Genomic DNA, 19908 nt, shown 5'->3' on the forward strand with positions numbered 1-19908 from the left:
CTCTGTGGTTTGGTGGCCACCTCACTCTTACAGGCAGGGTGAGCTCACAGTTGACTGACTTCCTTGTCCAGCAGCACCTAGGGATGGAATATGCATAAAGTGAGAGCTCAGGTCGACCTGGGTGGGGGTCAGGTTGTGGTAACTGAGTCTTACTGTGTGCACCTTTTTCTGTTTGTTTTACATAGTGAGTCTGCAAACATCAATATAAATAGAAGCCACTTCGACTCTCACAGTTCAAAGCATTTTCAGTGTTTGTACCTGCTAACAAACAATGTTTCAGAGAAAGCAGAACCCGAGCTTCCAAGGTTTGCACATTTTTGGTTATGAGATGCTCAAGTTTGTGTATTGTAAACAAGGTTTAGAAACTGCATAGTTGTGCTTTGGACTGTAGCAAGCTTCAGAAGAAAATGTCTAATTGTGCCTGGATTTATTTTATAAATTGGGACCGTTTCAGCAGTCTGTGTGGCCTTCCATTCAGCTGTTTGTTTAAGCCAAGCCAAAAGCCACTTATCTAAAGATGATTTATTCTCTCTCTTGGGCTGACAGAACCAGGCTGGGAAGGGTGAAAGCTGGGTTTAGTCTGAGCCCCTGTCTTCAGTCAAGCCATAAAGAGAGCATGATGGACTGGCCATAACGTTGTTCTGGAAGGTATTTGGTCTTTTCTAAGTTGCTTGTAGGACACCTTTTAAAAATAAACTGCCATGGTATGTGATTGATTCAGATTTGAACTCTGATAGCTGTTCCTTCCTATCTGCCCCATATGCCAAAGCAAAACCCTGCAGTTCAACATCTCTAAATTCAAAACGTTAATTCAAATATTACAGTTTTGATTAGCTTCTGACTATTGTTTTTGGCAGTATAAGCAAAATGGAGGCAAGTGTGTTTCTTTGTCTAGTTCAGAAAAATAGATGTTATTTATTTACTTAACATACAGCAATATTGTTTAGTAAAAGGCAACAGCTGAATAGTCTTAGCTAGAGATGTGCAGGTATAACTTGAGGCAGAGTATATGTCTGTCAAAATTGCATCTAAAGAGGAAGAACATATTAGTGATATTTTAAGCTGGTTTGTTTTGATAGATTAAAACAACCGAAATACTTTTGCATTCAAGAACTCAGTTTTATTCTCTCTGTATGCTGTGAGGATCCGATGTTCTCACTGACATCTTTTCACTGTGTTAGACTTCATTTAATGCAGAGCCCTGACCGTGTCGATGGTTCAGGGAACAGAGAAATGAGGCTGAAGTTATAGTTTTGACCCATCCAAGAGCTGTGTTGTCCAGCTGAGAAACAGCGCATTGTTTGGTGGGGTGGGATGGTGCTGCCAAGACCCTCACTCTGGGGAGCTGCTGTGGTGTGTGGCTCACGTGGTGCTTGCAGTGTGGGTCTGTTTCCCTCCTGGAGCACCTGCTTTCCCAGTCCAGATGGCCTCCTTCCATGCTTATACAATTGAATGCAATAGTAAAAATAAAGGGAGGCCCAAATGACTAAGGGGTGAGCCTACTTTTTGTAGTCTGCTTCATCAGTGAGAATTATTTTGAATGTATTAAGATGAAAGGGGTTAGAGAATCATTGTATGTTTTGAATTCAAGCTGTCAAAGCAAATATTTTGACAGTTGGTCAGAGCTGGATATTGAGTGGCGTGCTGTAAAGAACATAGAGTCCTGTCATGGAGAAAACTTGTCGAGGGATGGGAAACTGAGAGGAGGAATAAATAGCCAGTTTTCAGCCTTGCAAGGACCTAGCTTGAGTTTCTGTTGAGCAAAAATGTAAGAAAAGGGGTGAACAGAGTCCTGGAGGGAAGCTTCATGAAGCACAGTTATTTAGCAGTGTGTAGCTGGAAAGGCTTCAATGTATGGCACAAACATGCTGTTGGAGCCATGTGAGAATTGGTTAGGTTCGTTTGGAAACTCAAGGTGGGGTGTGTTGGAAGGAAGAGGTTAACTACACAGGTGTGTCTGAACTATTAACTTATCTCCAGTACTTTATCTGCAATTGTTCCTTTCTAAGTTTCACAAAGTTTAAGTGCCCCTGCCCCTCCTCTGGTCTGTGCAGCATCCTACTTCATATGTTTCTGTCTGTCTGTTCACAAAAAGGAGTTGTAGGAGAGTGACCCTGCCCCTCATCTGGTCTTGCCATTCTACTTCATGTGTTTCTGTCCGTCTGCTCACAAAAAGTGAGTGGTGAGTGGCACTGCCATTTGAGGGCATCACTAGTGCAAGAATGAATTTATGAGAAGTTCTCCTATGAATAAGGGTACATTGTTCTGGAGATACTTTTTATACCAGAATGAAGTACTCATTACCTAGGAAAAGCCAAATTATGAAGGTTTCATTGGAAAGCAAAGTATATTCTGTTGAACTGTTATTATCAATGACATTTACTAATTTTTAGGTGCTGTGAAGTTTTCCTGTGTTGCAAAACAGGGAAGTGTATGTCCCAGTGAAGTCCTGACATTTGACGTGACCTCCATATCATCTTTAGATAGGCTATTTTGCTTAGGCAGTGACTTTGTTACTGCAATTTTTTTCTTGTACTTGCATTTCAAATGGAAAAGAACCCCTTTGGTCTTTACTTCTGATTCTAATATGACATCCCATATTTTTTACCAGTGCCATGTTTTTGTGGCTGCCAGTGTTAATCTGGAATTTCCACCTATTAAGTAAATATGAACTTTGTTCTCATCTCTGTTCAATAAACAGTATGTTATGTTCAGCAAGTACAGAGTAAGCAGTAACAGCTATGATGGGTGTTCAACTCCTGTGTTCCTTGCACCTCAGTTGAAATCCTGGAATCACAAAATGAGGTGTTCACATGGGTGTGGTGCTTGCTCAGAGATAGAGATTATAGAACTTTTCGGAATTTCTCTTTAAAAGTAAAGACATTTTCTATTAAATTCTCTTTAATTGTGCAGATGACATCAGAAGAATATAGGTTTGTAGTGGACATTTCCTACTTTCCAGTTGTTATTTAAAGTGGAAATACTGAGATAATTAACTTCTTTTTGGCAGGCTGACATGTCAGCTCTCTGTTATGACAAAGGGTGTATTCAAGTCATCAGTATGTCAGGTTGCTTAAAAACTTAATGCTTTCCCCCCAAAATGGAAAATGAGCTGAACTGTTATCTCAGTATGGCTAAAAGCACAACTAAGTATGTTTTGCCTTTTTCTAAGGCAGTGCTGTAACATCAAACTAAAGAAGGCTAAATTCAATTGTTGTTGGCCCAGCAGCTTAAGTCTGTGTATTTGCTTAGTAACAGAGGAGTCTACAGACTGAAATGAGGAAAAGAAATGCAGATAAAATCTTGTGGATGATTCACTACAACCAGTATAGGAAGGAGTGGAAATTGCTGGATGAAGTTCCGGATGTGCTGAAGTTGTGGGGGTGTGTTCCATTTTGCATTCAGTGGGACTTGGAGTCAACCACTGGCTTTAAAACTCCTAAGAAAGTAAATACCAACCCCATGACAAAGCTAAAATAAAATTTGGGGATGTCTCTTTTTCTGGTGTCTGCTGACCCCTTTCTATTTGGCAGCAGTGCAGCAGTGAGGTCCAGGTCTGGTTCTTGACTCTCTTGCCTCCAATTCAATGTCAGTATTTTGGTTTTTGTGAGGAAGACTTGGAAATGCTACATTCTCATCATAGAGAGGGTAGAAAGTGAGGGCATTTCCTGCTCCCACCCTTGCTTTCAGACGACACAGTTTCAGTTCAGGCTCAGAGTCATGTGAGATTACCCATCTGTTGACGCCAGTATTTGGGTATGAGTTAAAAGTATAGTGATCTCTGATTGCCTCTTGTACTAAGTGTAAACTCTGGGTATGTCATCAGCTACTTTGAAAGGCAGCATAAAGGCTTGGGGAAAGCCCTGTGGAACGTTTTGCTGTAGTCCCAGCATGCACAGGACTGTGGAAGGGAGGAATTGAGAGGAGTAGGGAAGCTCAAGGCTGACTAGCAACTGTTCTCACTGGGGCTCTTGGCCACTGGACAGCAACTGGAGTGTTTTTCCAGAAGATTCCTGTTTACTGGCTAAGTCACCACAGGCTGCCAGTGTTGGCATCAGTTCACGATGAAATGTGTGGCATACCTGCAGGCAGGTTGCTTTTCTGAAACACTGGTGGATACAGAACTGGCTGGATACAGAACCCAGGGAAGTGCTGCTCCTGCAAAACCCAGGCTTCAAAGGGATGGGCTGTGTCACCACATCGCAGGGTGGGTTGTCCCCAGCTGCAGTCCTGTTTGCCTCCTCTGGAGGCTGGGTTTGGCTCAGCTGCAGTCAGCAGAAGCCCAGGAGGTTGGAACAAGGTTCCTTCGTTGCCCCATGCACCCAGGTGCTCGTGGCATGTGGAGCTGTACCTGGCTTCATTCCCAGATGAGTGCTGTGCTGCCTCCCCAAACTGAAGGTAGGAGCCTTATGCCTGTGAAACTGCTTAAACGTGTTCAAACATTTTGCTGGGGAACTGCCAGCAACCTTGGCAATTTCGAGCAGAGGAAGATGATGGGGGCGTGGTGGTAGGAGTAGGTGGGACCGCTGGGTGTTACTGAGACCTTTGTTGCAAAGCGCTTGACAAACATGTGCAATGGGATGGAACAGAGCAGATACCCTGAGTAAGGCTGGGCAGCAGGAGATTAATCACTCCCATGGGACAAACCCGGGAGGTTTCCAGCAGGCTCTCTTTCACAGACCCGTGTTAGAGTTTTTGGATGTGTTTCTGTGCAAAATCTTGGCTTGTTGTGGGGGTGGAAATGAAGTATTTTCTCACTGCTGATGTGTTGTCTCTTTTTTTTTCTTGTAGGTGTGTGATGTCAAACAGTGGGCAGTCCTTGCAGCCTCCCCCGCCAGCCTTTAGCATCATGTGCCAGTATGAATATTAAGAAAGAAAAGTATACTTCAGAGCTCATCATCCCAGAAAGAAAAAAGGAGAAACTAAACGGAGAGATCAAATGACTGCACTGCTTGCAAAACTTGGGACTGTTCACTTTTTCTCCTGAGAAATTTCATCTTGGCCTTTATGAGAGAGCTGAAAGAGCAGGCAGAGCAGCCACAGTGATTTTCTTAGGATCCTTTTTTTTCGTCCTTAATTTAATTTTTTTCCCCCTTGTGCCTGGATTTTAAGACTGTCAGCTGCACTGATCACAAGCACTGGACATCAATATGTGTCATGTCATTGTAACATGTCGGTCAATGCTATGGACTCTCCTGAGTATTGTGGTGGCTTTTGCAGAGCTCATTGCTTTCATGAGTGCAGACTGGCTGATTGGCAAAGCAAAGCCTTCAAGCTCAGAGGATGTGGACAACAGAACAGGGGGATCGCAGGAGCCTTACCATCCGACATTGGGCATCTATGGGCGCTGCACCAGAATCTCCCACATGCAGCTTTCTAGACGAGACACGCTTTGTGGTCCTTATGCCGAAAACTTCAATGAGATTGCCAGTGGGTTCTGGCAGGCAACCGCTATTTTCCTAGCCGTGGGAATCATGATTCTCTGTGCCGTGGCATTTGTGTCTGTCTTTACTATGTGTGTGCAGAGTATTATGAAGAAAAGCATTTTTAATGTCTGTGGGCTGCTACAAGGGATTGCAGGTATGTGCACTTTGAGAGCAACTAAAGATTTTAATTTTTGGACCATTCAGCTGAAGAGATAGAGTGGTTCTGTCCTGTTTACAGACTGCATTAGGCAGATCCAAAGCAGTTCTACATGCTGGTTTATTCAAACACAAATGAAATTTATAGCTGTAGAGCATGTAATACATTGACATTGTCATCAGAACTGAAGTGTGATGTGTGCCAGAATGAACTGACCAGTCATGCTTTTGTTTGCTGTTCATTTTTTTCCCTCTGAATTTCTTTCAGTATCAAAAACTTCTCTCCTTTGTTACCAGCAGAGAGCAAAGTTAATACATTAAGGCAGTCTACCTCCCTCTTGCTACTTTAGTAATTTTTCCATGGACCGAAGGCAGTTTTCTCAGTGTCTCAGACGCTTCATGACTGTGGTGAGAGCAAAAACCACCCCAGGCAGTAAGAACAGCCTGCAGTTGCACACCCAGTTCTCCAGCATTTCATGCTATGCAGCCTTCTTCAAGGCTGTGAGCTTGACAAGCGATACCTTATGATAAACCCTTCCTTTAGCCAGCTTATTGTTCAGCCACAGTTACACAGTCCAATAAGCTTATATTTTCACTGTCCCAGTATCAGCTGTGCTTTGCCTGAAAAGATAAATTGTGTCTAGAGATTTGGTGTTTCTGCTTAAACCCATGGATTTTACACAGATTAAATGACTGTTAGGAAACCAACACGGGACAGCCCCTTGTTAGAGAAGTACGTGGCTTTCTGTACTCACCAGTGAGCCCTGGGGAGAACCTGTCCCAAGTGCAGGTCTTCCATCTCTTGTGTTCTCTGTATGTGGTCGTCTGGAGGAGGAGAGCGGTCTTCTGCCCAACCTCTGGCAGCCCCCAGAGACCTGTGAGGAGGGAGGGAATGCACAGGGCCACCTCCTTTTTTCCTCTTGGTGGTGCTCTTAAGCATATATTTTCAATTCATAAAATGGTTTCATTACAACAAAAATTAGAATTTTTAACTCCTTTGCTTGAAATGTGAATCCGGCTTCTCTCTTCCTCACCTTCACTGAGGTGGCCAAACACGTCTGTGGTGGCTTATACCTAGACAGGAGGTACAATGATAGATGTTCAAACCTTTATGAAGCTTGTTGATTTGATTTGCTTAGTTGAGATCTAAAATAATCTTATTCTAAACACACATGAGGAAGTAGGCAGAAACTGAATTTGCTTCCTGTTACAGCCCTCTAGAGCCACTGATACGGTCCAGGGACCCCTGACGCTGGCTCCTGAAGCCCTAGCACAGTGGTTCTCACCATCTTCGACTTCATGCATCTTTGGTACAAAAGTGTACTGCTTATTTCATGTCAACCACAGTGTAAGGTTTGTGCTTGCTTCTGGGGCAGAATTAGATCCCTGAGTTGGTTCAAGATGCTTTTGTTCACGTGATGACATTCAATTAGCAGATTAATATCCTTCAGACAAAAATTACAGAGTTTGCTGTAGCCGCTCCTGGTTTACAGAATTTGACAGAATCAGTGCAAAAGGAAGCAGCTCTGCAGTGCAGATTAAGGCAGGGGAAGATTTTAGCTTCTTGCTTTCTTTCTTCAGAAATAATCCATGAAACCTGTTTTTCAGGAGATGACACTATTTCTTTTCTGTTGGAGGGGTATTTGTGTAGGAGAGATTGGTTAGCAGCACAAATAGATGTTTAGCATATCAGACTTGGGTCTGTTGAAAAGGTTACTTACAACTCTGACTATCTAGCTGAACATGAAAAATTAGCAGGAAGTAGGTTCTTGTATCTTAAAATACTGTTCTGGAGACCATGTATTTGTGAGAAAATGCATGATGCAAAGACAGTTTTTTATTATCAAACCAGCTGTACCTGTAAGGGGACTTGTGGCCTCAAGAATTGAACAATATGGTTGACAAAGCATTTCTTACGTGTTAGAGGACAGATCAGTCCTTTTTGAGCTGTAGTCAGGATAGAAGCACTTACCTTCTTATAATTAAGATAAATGACACAGCACGAAACTGGTAATAGAAAGGTCATGTTACTGAAACCGTTGCTATGAGAAGTACGCCTGCCAGCATTTGCAGCCAGGTGCCTTGTGGCTAGCAACTGGTTTTATCAAGATAAGTTTTATTGGGTCCACTGCTACTTTGTGCCAGTAGTATTACAGCATCTATTTACTTAGTTGAAATTCCTTTCCTTATGTTTTATCACAGCTGTTAATTTCAACTTTCTCAGTTCCTGAGTTTTGGAAAATGCTTAAGAAAGTTGTTCAAGGACAGTTGTCTGCATGGTTAATCCATACAGGGATTATGATAGCTAGACTAATGCCCTGACCAGACAGCAAGATACAACCCTGTCTTCATAATCTTAAGCATAAGATCATTCTTTCAAATGTGAACAATTATGTTTTTAATAAGCACAGGAGAAGAATTCACAAAATAATTTTGTTTGTCAGCCTGTATCAGTCCAATATTTGCAACTATGTCAAACATCTCATTTTCAAAGATGAGATGCACCCATGGTAGAGTCATCTACAGGAACTCAGGATCTTGCAGACTTAATCTCATTTAAAATCTCCATATCTTTGCAGTGGAGATTTAATATCATTAAAAACATATAACAAGTTAATTTATTCCTGGAATTCATAATGAAAAAAAACAGTAACAAACACCAGATACATCTTTTCAGTCTAGCAACATTGGTTGTGACCTGGATGATGCCTGTGGTGAAATTACAGAACAGAAAGCAACATCTCTTCTGTTATGGCCCTTGGACAAATGTGCAAACTCTTATTTAGGTCAACAGGAAGGAGCCATACATATATCTGGTCCACAGAGGGCTTTTTTTGTGGCAGAAAATTAGAATTACAAAGCCGTAAAGGAAGAAAATCTGGGTTTTGTTTAAACTCCTGTAATTCCTTTGTTAGCGAGCAAGACCTACCACTTATTTTCAGACTGCAGTGCCTTTCATTCTGGAGCTGTAGAAACAGTTTTGGAGATGTTTGAGGATTGTTTCATCTGGAAAAGCATCTTTTCTCTGCAATAGGGAGTGCAAAGAATGGAGCCATGTAATTAAATAGATAATTACTACCCAATAGCATGAGGACTAGGCAGACCTTCATTTGAGTGTCTTAATTGGGAAAGTATTCTATTTTTACAGTCTGTGAATCACTTGAAATGCAGAAGCTAGAAGAGGCAGCATGTTATTGCATGGTAGCTGATACGAACCAATTCAAAGTAAATTTTCACAGTAATTATCTAGTTATAGGAAGTAAATAATTGGTGATCCCCTACTGACCTACCTTGGTATGCGTATAGGATAGCTGCATATGTGTTTATAAGACTTATTTGGTCTTGGGTACTTCAGCAAGTAGTATAATCTAAACACAACCTAGCCTCAAAGGAGGGTGGAGGGGAGCTTTAGGACAGAGTCTAAAACTGCTTTGGCTTCTGTCTCTGACAGTTTCCTTTATGAAATTCATCAACAACTTTTCTGGCTTTTTCTTTTAACCAATAAGGGCATAGCTGGGCAGAGCCAGCCCCCAGCATCGTCACTGGGCGGACGCAGCCCCTTCCCGTACAGCCAGTGGCTGCCTGACCTGCCGGTGAGCCACAACCCATTAGCAACAGCCTGACTGTGTGCCAGGAGGCAGAAGCTAAATTAGCAGCACATACATTATCTCAACCGCAAAACCTGAGCAGGCCCCTGTGTTTCCTTCTGGGGAGCTACGCCATCACATGCCTGGGAAGCCTTTGGAGAGAGCAGAGAGGAAAGGGTGCTGGTGTGTCTGGAAGGCAGCTGGGTTTGGGAGTTCAGTTTCTGTTACTCCTGCTTTGCCACGCTGGAGTGGGGCTATATTGCCAGGCAGGTTTACTGAAAGGGGATTAAAATTGCTCGTTTTCTCTAAAGTCTTCAGAGTGCTGATGACTTCATCTGGGAGGCCTCTCATGGCTCACCCGCCTCTCACCACTTTCTCTGTTCACAGTCCACTGGCTTCTAGGTCTAACCAGGCTTGGCTAAAGAGGTTTCTGACAGAAGCATGGGAAAAAAAAAAAAAATACAAAAATTGGGTTGCATCAGCCAGGAGTCCTGTGTCCAGAGCCACATGCCAAGCAGTGTCTCTGGTTTGGTCGGGTGAATGCATGGCTGCATTTTACTGTCATGTGGCTTAGCAGGCTTGGCCGCTGGCAGTTACGCCTTTAACAGATATATGTCCAGTCAGATGAGGCAGAGATTTGTGTCTTCAAAGGTGACTGCACTCAGGCCAGGAGCATTAAGTTCGCTTGGCCACTTTGTTGGAGTCTGTCTGCTTGGGCTCAGATGCTGCAGGTTTGGGCTTCCCTCCGTCATCCCAGCAGTTTCTCTTCCAGCATCACTGGGGGATGACTCGGTTTCTTCCTTTCCAGGGCCCTACTTTAGTATTCTCCTCTCATCACTCAGCACTGAGGTTTTCTTATCATTTCACTCTACTTTTGTCCTGCCCAGCATTTCCTCTTGTACCTCTGCTTTATTCTGGGAGGCTGATTTTTGCCCCTGGCACTTGTCCTGCTCAGTCCCAAGCAGGAAGTGTCTTCTACAGTACTTTTCGGGTATCTCACAAGCTCTCTCTGCATTCATTCTTCTGTCCTTTCCTTGATTTCTTATTTTTTCCCTTTTATTACTGTTCATGTATTCTGTTCCCTGCTTGGGGAGTTCTTCTGTCAGAAACTACTTAGTACCTGGGCAGTAGTTCAGTTTCAGGAGTGCAGCTTTACCCTCAAATGCAAGGAAATTTCTCCACAAGTTTCTAAAATGAAGAGGTGAAACCCAGTTTGAAGCCAGCTGTGTCTGTAATGGTCTGTCTTTGCTGCTGGAAGAGTTTGTTTTACATCTCTTGTTCTAAGAAATAGTTTAGCACGTTATGTTTATTGGTCATCATTTCATTTCGGGAGCCTGGGTGATTAGGAAGATGGCCTGAGCAGAGTGTGGTGGGAACCATCTGAAAGAAACAGGAATCTGGAGCTACTTGTGGGGGTGTATCAAGTAGGATCCAGCTGTGAAGGGTGGGTTCATGGTGTATGAGGCCATGGGCCCATGTGGCTCCACACTCCTGGCTGCTGGATGGTAAGGAGGCTATTGCAGAGTGGGAAGCAGGAGGTCAGCCAGGACGTTCCTCAGAGAGGGCAGAAAACGCAGAAGGAGAAGCAAGCTGCTGTGAAGAAGGCATGAGGCTACTAGAGCTCTTTGATTCTTGGAGCATGATGTGAAAGGTTATGATAGTTGCAGAGTAGTTTAGGATATTCAGTTGTAGGCAGCAGCCTGCTGTCAAAAAGCATTATTTTCTCTGAGAAGGGGCCAAGTTGGCAAACAAGGAAAAAAGCACCTTGTGAGCTCACGTAACTGCCTGTGGGTGATGGATGCTGTTGCGCAGCTGAGGAGCCCAGGCAGCAGGAAAGCAGAGCGAGAGTGGTTTTGCCCTCGAAGGCAAGGAAGCTTCTTGTTTGTCTTTCTAAAATGCAGAGCATGCATTTTTCAAAGAGCATATTTCCTCTTGGATTCAGCTCAGAGTTTTTCTTTTCTGATGCCAGAATTCTGAATTCTTGGGGTGGGAAGAAAGAAAAAAAGGGGGGTGGGGGGGAGGGGTGGATTTCTAATGGAAATCCTGACAGTCTGAACTGCTTTTGCTGTCTGCGGTACAGTGCTTCCTGTAACCTATATGGCCAAATGCCAGCACGATATCTAATACACATTGGCTGCTGAAAGTTCAAGTGAAGGGGACTGCTGGGTTGGAATATGCCAGGGAAGGAAAACTGAGTTCAAGTGCTAAATTGCGCCTGAGGGAGAGTATTAGCAACCTCAAAGAAATCAAGTGAAGATTTCAGTGTTTTGTTAGATTTGGTGGTCGGCTCATCTCATACACTACCAAGGTAGGCACATGGGAACCAGTAAAGACACAGCAGGTTGCAAAAAGAATAAAAAAATTAAACAAAATATTCAGTGATCAAGTTTGGCAGCTGATTTACTCAGAAGGCATAAATCTCTTCCATAAAATGGTGCTCAGAGTAAGACTCTCACACAACCCACTAAGAAATGTTTTACTGTGGCACATGTGCACACCAAGGTGAGGTCCCTTACCTGTACTGGTGTAGGTGAGATGCCAAAAACTTCTTTATACCCCTGCCCTAGTGATGTGGGGTAAGAGAGTGCTGGCTGCCCCCTGAGAGGCCAGGGGGATAGCAGGAGGGTAGCAGAGCTCCCTTTCAGTTGGATTTTTGCTTCCAGGCCTCAGAGACAAGACTGATGATGCAGTTTGTATACAGGATACAAACATTAGGAGAATATTTAAACTGACGAATGCTGTGTTTTCACTCAAATGCAAGAAAAAAGATGAAAGTGGCTTTTTCAAGATGGGGGGGCTAACTTATGCTTAGCTCCTGTCTTTGGTGTGGTGGTGAAGGAAATCAGTGGTTTTAAGTTTTGCTTCCTTCCCCAATGCAGATGACCTGCACTCTTCTGGTGTACGACCCATGAAGCCACTCAAAATTCTCCCCTTCCTGCACCCCCTTTTGCCTTTTCCTTCGTGCTGATACTTAGTTCCTCTGCAGATCCTCCCGCCACACCACTGAGGTCTTGTTTGTGCTGTGGGATTGGTATTGAGGAAATGTAATGCCATGAAAAAGATGGCCTGCAGACCTTTTACCTCTTTGCTTAAGCCAAGGCAGGTTGTTGCTCCAGTCTCCCTTACAGAGCTGTGGTTGGGAGGTGGTGGTTTTCATTCCCTTTCTGATGATTCAGCATAAGCGATTGATGGTTTGGAGGGCATGGCGTTCACTGGATGAGCAGCAGTGGAAGAGGTTATGGTTAGTGGTGTGAAATATAATGGGTCTTTTCCTCTGCTTCTTTCATGGGTGGAATAATTGACACAGCCTGATATTTCCTTCCCTGACTCAGGAACCTCCCAAATTTACCATCCACAATTTAGTTTCTCATTTAGCAGCTTCAAGCATTTTATTACAGTCCTAGATGAAAAACACACAGTGCTTCATTTGCTTTTAAGGAAAACCATGAGAGGTGACCAGCCCTTACGGCTGTCCTTAGCAGTGGCCCTACAAGTGGAGAAGTCTTCATTTGCCTTTGGATTGCTGGAAACTTGTAAACATTTGGCTTTTCCCTTACAAGGTGCTTTATCTTGACTTAATTGCAGGCTTAGCATCCATGGCACGGGAGCCCCTGGTAGTGTGGTGACATGACTCCACATGGCTGATGGCCCTCCAAGAGGCAGTGGTGTCATTTCAGGGTTTGGGACTGATCTTTCTTCAAGTCTCCACATCTCCTTTCCTCCTAGTTAATGAGCCTTCACCAAAAGCTAATGCTGAATGTGCCCTCCCCTCTCCTAAGAACAGGAGTCTGCAGGCTCAAACTTTGTTACAGAGAAGTCCAAGCAGTTAGATCACACCAGTGTAAAAAAAACCAAACCATGAATCCCCCATATGATGTCATTCTGCCAAAGCAACCCAAATCAAGCTGATAAACTGACTTATTTTTAGCTGCTTCTGTGGGTGGCAAAATATACTCAATAGTTGAGTCTCCCACCAGTAGCCCCCTGCACCGTAGTCCTGTCCCTGTTTCCACACCAAATATCAGTAATGCCATCAGCAGTTTACATATGTTTGCATAGTTTGGTTATGAATGAGCATCTTTCATTTTCTTAATAAATGGGAAAAGATGCATGAGCAAACAGTATAGTTAATTTATCGTTGGAAAGAGTAGGGATCTTACCCTATTCCCTATTCCTCAGTTTGGGGAAGGCAGTGATTAGGGAATTGCTTTCTCTTCCAGTAACTGCTTACCCTTATATGACTCTGAGACAAAAAAAAAAAAAAAATATCTGTGCAGGTTCTGAGCCATCACCTGGTTATAGATTTAAATAATTCATTCTCCTGCCTCAGCATGGGGTATCTCAGGTATGCTGAAATCTGTACATGGCTGCAGTCCTTCACAGTGACTGCAGGTATGGAAGGATGAACCTTGCCTTGGTGCACTGCCCACTGGCAACCCTCCCTAGCCCCAACAGCCATGCTTCCAGTTTATCCCAAATCCCCTCTGCTTGTGTGAACCTGCATTGAGTGTGGTGTCCAGGTAGGCTTTTTTAAACACTGATCTTAATGTCACGAATTTGTCTTTTCTTTGTTCTGCAGTGTTTCCAAGTGGGCCAGAGGCTGTCTCCAAGGCATTAGGGCTTGCAGAGTCTCCCTTTTCTTTTTGGGCAAAGACTTTGTTGCCTCTGGTCAGCTGCTTGCATACAGTGGGTCTACCAGTCATCCAAAGGGATGGAGAGCAGCTGTAGAGGCAGGTCTGGGGCCCTGTGCTGTGGGTACTGTACCCAGCACTCCCTTCAGAGTCTCCACACCACCCTCACCCTTTTCCTATAGCCAGTGCAGAGTGCTGAGACTAGCATGTCAGCTGGTCTGAGCCTGCCTTGTTAGCTCTCCTCTGATTAAAATGAGATTACTGAATCATTTCACAGGGGTGAAGGTGTCTGTTACACAGCTGCCAAGTAGGAGGCTGTTGCTTTGGTTGTCTGTCAGTGGATGAAGCGGTCAAAAGCATGCGAATGGCAGCCTGGTAGTATTCCTGCTGCATAGGGGTTTCTCAGGGAAAGTTTGCATATATGAAAGCCTCCTTGGGTTAAGATAGCATAGTACGTTAGTACAAATACTTTACAGATTAAATTGTTCAGGTATTCAGGTATCATATTGATACATTTGGAAATAGGAGCAATAAAGGCAGGATTATTTTGCCTGGCTGGTGCTGAGTGTTAACCTGCTGTGGTTGCACAGAAGATGAGAATGACCAGGATCACTGCCACTGAGGAAGCAGCCAGCCTGCGCTGCCTGCATGGTATTGTGCAAGGTTAATCCATCCCCGCCTTTACCCTTTTCCTCTTAAACGTTCTTGCTACGTTGTGCTGCTTGCTCTATGGGAGCCTGTTACAGTGCCACCTCACTGATCACAGATGCTTAATTTCCTGTTTCTTCAGCAGCATTTAAAAACTTTTTTCTATTTTGCTAGGAAATGAGAAGATAGTTTCGGGTTTTGCAATGGAAATTGGCTTTGTTAGTATATGCTCTTGTTTAATATGGCACAACAGCAGCTGCACAGGAGACTGTCAAAACTAAATGGCATGCCTTCACTCAACTAAACAAGCATCTGCCTAACCCCTGTCTCGAGGGTTGCTTCCAAGGATGGAATGAAAAAGCTTTTACTCAGATCTGACTCCAGCACATAATGTGACAAATGCCCATAATGATAGACCAGTCTGTTGGTTTTCCACGATGTTAGCCTGGCAGCGCCACTGCAGTGTATAAAAAACAGGAGAAGCAATCGCTTGCTGCAGTTCCAGACCCTTAAAAGGGAAAAAAACCTGTTGGTGCACAAATAAAAAAAGGCTTCTCCTATAGAAAAAGCATTACTGAACTGTATTCAGAAACACTGTTGCACAGCAGTACAGTCTGCTATATTTATATTGATAGTTCATTGATTGTTTTGGTGTTTTTGGAGAAAGGGGTTGCTTTTACTTCATTTGAATATGGAACTGCTGTTCTAGGTTAACTGGTTGTCTGTGTTGTAACCAGGAAATATATTTTAGTCTAATAATTCCAATAAAATCTAAATCTCACCTAAATTCTGTGTTTCTTAAGGCTTCTTTTTGAAAGCAGGTAATTAGGGACTGATAATAAAATGTTATGTGGGCAAATTGCCTTCAGTGAAAGATGGGAGAAATGTTCTCTGCTGACACACTTATATCAAAGAGTTATAGATGAGGTCTCTGGATAAAAAAGTAATTTAAATAGTTTTCTGTTGTCATTCCTAGGCATTTGGCAGCATTGTATAGCATTCCTTCAGACCTCTGTTTTAAGGAATCCTAAGAGGAACGGTAATGGTGAGCTGGCAACAACTAACAAAAAGGAAAATGTAATTATGGCAAATTATCATACTGATTTAAAGAAGTAGGATAGAGCTAATTAAGAAGTAGGGACAAGAGTATGTGTACAGCAAAAGCTGCACTCCTAGCAGTGCAGCTGTGCTCAGAGTGGGACTTAAATCTAGAACAGAGCAAGCCTGAGCTCTTCGAGCCAGTAGAGGAGCACAGTGGAAAACAGCTGGTAATGTTTTTCAAATGAATTTGTTCCTAATCAGCAATAATTCTACAGGTAGATTGGCTGAGAGTTAAAACTCTCAATTACTGTATGTCAGCATGACAAACTGAAAGGGTTCATTGCAGAAAACTTTTCTTCAGAGTACTTGATTTTTGTTCTGTTCTTTCTCTTGAAGATTGGCTTCTCTTCAAAGACACTGAGACAAGAGCAAAAACTGAGTTATTAAGAAAAAGAAATCTCTATCATTAATATTTATCATCCTCCTGCCAGATACATCTCAAGACAGACTGTTGACAGGAGATAATTGTTGCTTTATCAGATTATGCTGACATAAAATTATACAACACAAAATTGAGCTTTACACTTCTATGGCTAACAAAAGCTTAAGTGCTTTAATCTTAATTTACAGCATTAAATGGCTTAGAAAGCCCTGCAATACAGATTAAATACAGAAGTATATTTGAATGAGTCAAGTGTATGAATAACCGAATCAAATTCAAGGAACCTAGTTAATCCCAAAAGCAACTTTTACACGTGAATTTGTAGATTGTACTAGGAGCTGGTCTTCTGTTCCCGTGTGCTCTGATTAAAAATGAATGCCAAATGAATGCGCTTGGCTCCCCTTGTAAGCTCCAGGCCATGTTCTCTGCCATCTTTCACTCACTGGCAAGATACTTTGCTCCTGACTTTGTGCAGCCCATCCACTGCCCTCCTCCACCTTCCTTCTGGGGACTATTCAGAAAACAAAACCATGCACTCCCATGCTGCTCTGTGCTGACCACAAGCAACTGAAAACCCATTTCTCTTCCTTCAACATTTTTCTCAAGGCTGTCTTGTTGCAGAGGCAGTAAAAGAAAAACTTGGTAACTGACAGGCTATGGATTTGATGAAGCTATTGCCAATATGCTGTTTGGGGGTTATCTCACTTGGGCCTTGTGTTCCATCTCCATGTCTTGTCTGAAAGCAGATTATCAGCCACTGGAGGCAGAAACTGTGAGCAGAGTTGCCAGGCTCTGTGGTAATGCAAATAAATAACCAAAACAAGATAGCCGGGGCGAGCCCCAGGGACTGAGCAGCAGCTACAAAAAGGCAGGGATATAGGCAGTTAAGCTTCTATCAAAGAAGCAAAGAGATGTTGAAAGACCTGACCAGGCTCTGCCCCATGGACACTGGTATGAGAAATGAGCACTGAGAATTTACTGTGTTTTTTCCCCTTGTACATTGTTTTTGCTCAACTGCAGCTGCTTGCACGTGTGTTAGATGTAGCTCAAGGCTACACCGATAGCTGTAGAAACAACGCTCTGGTATTATCTTACCTTGTTCTTTCCACATGGGCATTTTTCCTTCCCTTTCCTCTGTACCTGTGTTCCCAGGAGCAGAGAGCTGATTCTTTTTCAGGGGTCTCTAAAAGCTGCTGCTCTGGTTACAGGTAGTTGGACAGTTAGTTAGGTGCTTTGGATTGCTGGCTTCTGCATTAATCCGTGGTTTGCTCTGCTGGTGGTAAAGCACCTTCTATTTTAAGCTGCAGTCTTTGAGATGAGCTCTTTAGCCTGTGAGGATGAGCTCTGTAGCGTGTGACCATCTCTTTTGTAGTTACTGGGAAGCCAGAGGCAAAGCGTGTCTTTGTCTTTTTATTTGAGCACCCCTTTTTGGGCAGGCGGGGAGAGTCAGGAAGGGATCTCAGCACCCTGTGCCACTCAGCCATTGCTGACAGGATGTTTGAGCTGAATATGTGATGAGGACTGTGCCTCTCTACTTGCTGTTAGCATGAAATCCAAGGGGTGCCATTTCTGTTGAGGGTATGTTGGATTGGCTTAATTGAATCATCTTTATTCACTTTTCCTATCAAGTAGGAACCAGGTATTAATGAAATGAGAAATGATGATAAATATTAGTGATAGTGAGATGTGCATGTCCTGAGAATCTGTCTGTCTACACTGAAATGGAGTAGTAGAAGGTAGGCTCGGTAGTGAAAACAGTACTTTTTTGTTTGTTTTCATTATGCTAGGCCAGTATAGGCTTCACAAAGTTAGCCATCTGAAGGGAAAATCAGGTAAGACTCTGACCACATGCAAGTCCGTAGTTAAAACTTTTCTCTAAGTCTTGTTTTCATGTGTGAGAAAACAGCTGTAGTTTATCAGTTACAGGCTGTAGTCAATATTTCTCCAGGCATTTTCTGTACTCTTAAAAAAAATTTTAATTCAGTAAAGTCCTGATGACTACACTTGTCAGCAGTGCTTCAGCCTTCTAGGGGCTGAGTTTTGGGTAACGACTTTTCAGCTTGAGGCACACATACCGTGAACCAGTAGCTTTCAGGACTTGTTCAGTGCTCTGTTTCTGGTAAATAGAGATGGATGTAGCTTCTTCACAAGTCTCCTGCTTGTGACTCAGCCATAAGAACAGATTTGCTGTTAACACAGGCTCTCTAGGTCTGTGAGCAATGGAGTGGTAAACTTTAAAAACTTCCTCGTTGGCAGCAGCAACATTGTCATTCCAGATCCAGCTTCTTAATTTGGCAATAGTAATTTTTAACTATCAAAGGGCTTGTGATCGTTAAGAGAAAATGGCAACTGGCCCATACCAGTGTACAGTCAGAAAAATACATAGTATGGTCATGTTGGTTATGCAGAACAGGAAACTAATGATGAATAGAGGTGAAGGAACTGCTGGTGTTTAGTCTGAAAGAGCTGCAGGGCTCAGCAGGATGGAAGCACAGCTTATCCAGGTCTGTCCAAGATAAAGCAATACTTAACGTAGTTTGGCCAGTCAGCCAGGAAACACTGCATAAAATTTGTCACTGGTTCTTAAATGTAAGCAGTGATGAAATCCCTTCACAGAGAATGGATATCACTCACTAATGGATTTTGCCGCCCCAAAGAATAATGACATTTAGTTCATTCATGCCATGGTGTTGTGTCATCGTTAGAAAAACGCTGGAGGAAGGGCTTTCTTTTGTGAAATGTCTGGCATTCACAGACATTAATTTTAGACAGTTGGATGATGGTTTTTTGCGTTTTATGTGTATTAACCGCTTACTAACTAGGACCCAACTTTTCTTTCACAGTGAGGAAGTTTTCCTGCATCAGGCTGAATTTCTTTAAACAATTAAGGAAACCTAACATACTGCAGAATAGGCTAGTCCAGCTGATTTGAAGAAAATATGAACAAGACTTTACAGCTGTTCTTGGTAATCTCTTAGTATAGGGATGTAGACTGTTCTCTGTTTTATTACTTCGTAGAAATTTTGGGATTAGATGAAATCTAATGGGTGAACCAGCACCAGACGTAAAAAGTACAACTTTCAGCCCACTTCTAGAAAGTGACAGCACCTTTACCAGCTATTTTTGTCAAGGTGCCAGGTTGAATAAAGGGCTTTACAGGGCATGACAATTAAATAGGTAATGTTTATGGGATCTGGAGGGCTACGTTCATTTTCTGGATAAACTGGTTGTGTTTAAGCAAAAACTATTTTTCATAATTCTTCCTGTTGTTTTGAGTAAAATTTTAAACAAAACAGAAAGAAAAGTTTGATACCTATGAGCTGTCCCGATGTTTAGCTCCTTCCTAGATATCTTGTATGAGGGAGATCTGCTTTTAAGTCCTTGTGATTTATTTTATTTTTTAGCGGGGCCCATAGGAGACCACTGTAGCCACTAGCATATTAGGCATTTTGATTAAATCTCTCATCTTTGTGCAAAGACACATCATTTGTGCACTGGACTTCAATGTGACTTTTAATTTCCTTAATGAAGCCCTCACTGCTTAGATAAAGACTGGTTCTCATAGGAGAGAAAAATATGAATAGGAGACAGGCAAAACGTCTAGTCTGAGCTTTTTACTTCCAGCATGAGGCACAGCAGCATGTTCAAGCAGTTTAACAAGATGATGAGTTGAGGCTTTTGCTCCTTCATGTGCTTGCCTTCTGCAGCAGTCACAGTATCACAGAATCATCTAGGTTGGAAAAGACCTTGAAGATCATCCAGTCGATTGCCTGTTTAAAGGATCCCAGTGTTACCTGTGCACTGGCCGTTGTTACTTAGATCTTTTGACTTCTGACTTAGGACTCCAGAAATCTCTTTATTACAAAAGCGTCTTACTGAACTGGCAATATTAGTTTTCTACTATGTTGTAATGTGGCCAAATAAGCAGATGCAGTGTGAGATTTTCATAATTTTTTTCTATGCAAGAAAATCAATGT

The 19908-nt window shown here is 42.8% G+C and overlaps 1 protein-coding gene across 4 annotated transcripts in view; it reads left to right on the forward strand.

Moving 5' to 3' along the window:
- Positions 1 to 19908, forward strand: part of LHFPL2 (LHFPL tetraspan subfamily member 2) — a 121387-nt gene that overhangs the window by 96764 nt on the left and 4715 nt on the right. For 3 of the 4 annotated variants that reach the window (XM_074933030.1, XM_074933031.1, XM_074933032.1), the window contains exon 3: positions 4792 to 5580. In XM_074933030.1, the coding sequence (XP_074789131.1) occupies positions 5151 to 5580 (430 nt within the window). In that variant the 5' untranslated portion in view covers positions 4792 to 5150. Of the gene's footprint in view, positions 1 to 562; positions 649 to 4791; positions 5581 to 19908 lie in introns of those variants that run through there. The other variant, XM_074933033.1, reaches the window with a different exon arrangement.

The sequence above is a fragment of the Athene noctua genome, chromosome Z (assembly GCF_965140245.1).
Source record: "Athene noctua chromosome Z, bAthNoc1.hap1.1, whole genome shotgun sequence".
Classification (NCBI taxonomy): Eukaryota; Metazoa; Chordata; class Aves; order Strigiformes; family Strigidae; genus Athene; species Athene noctua.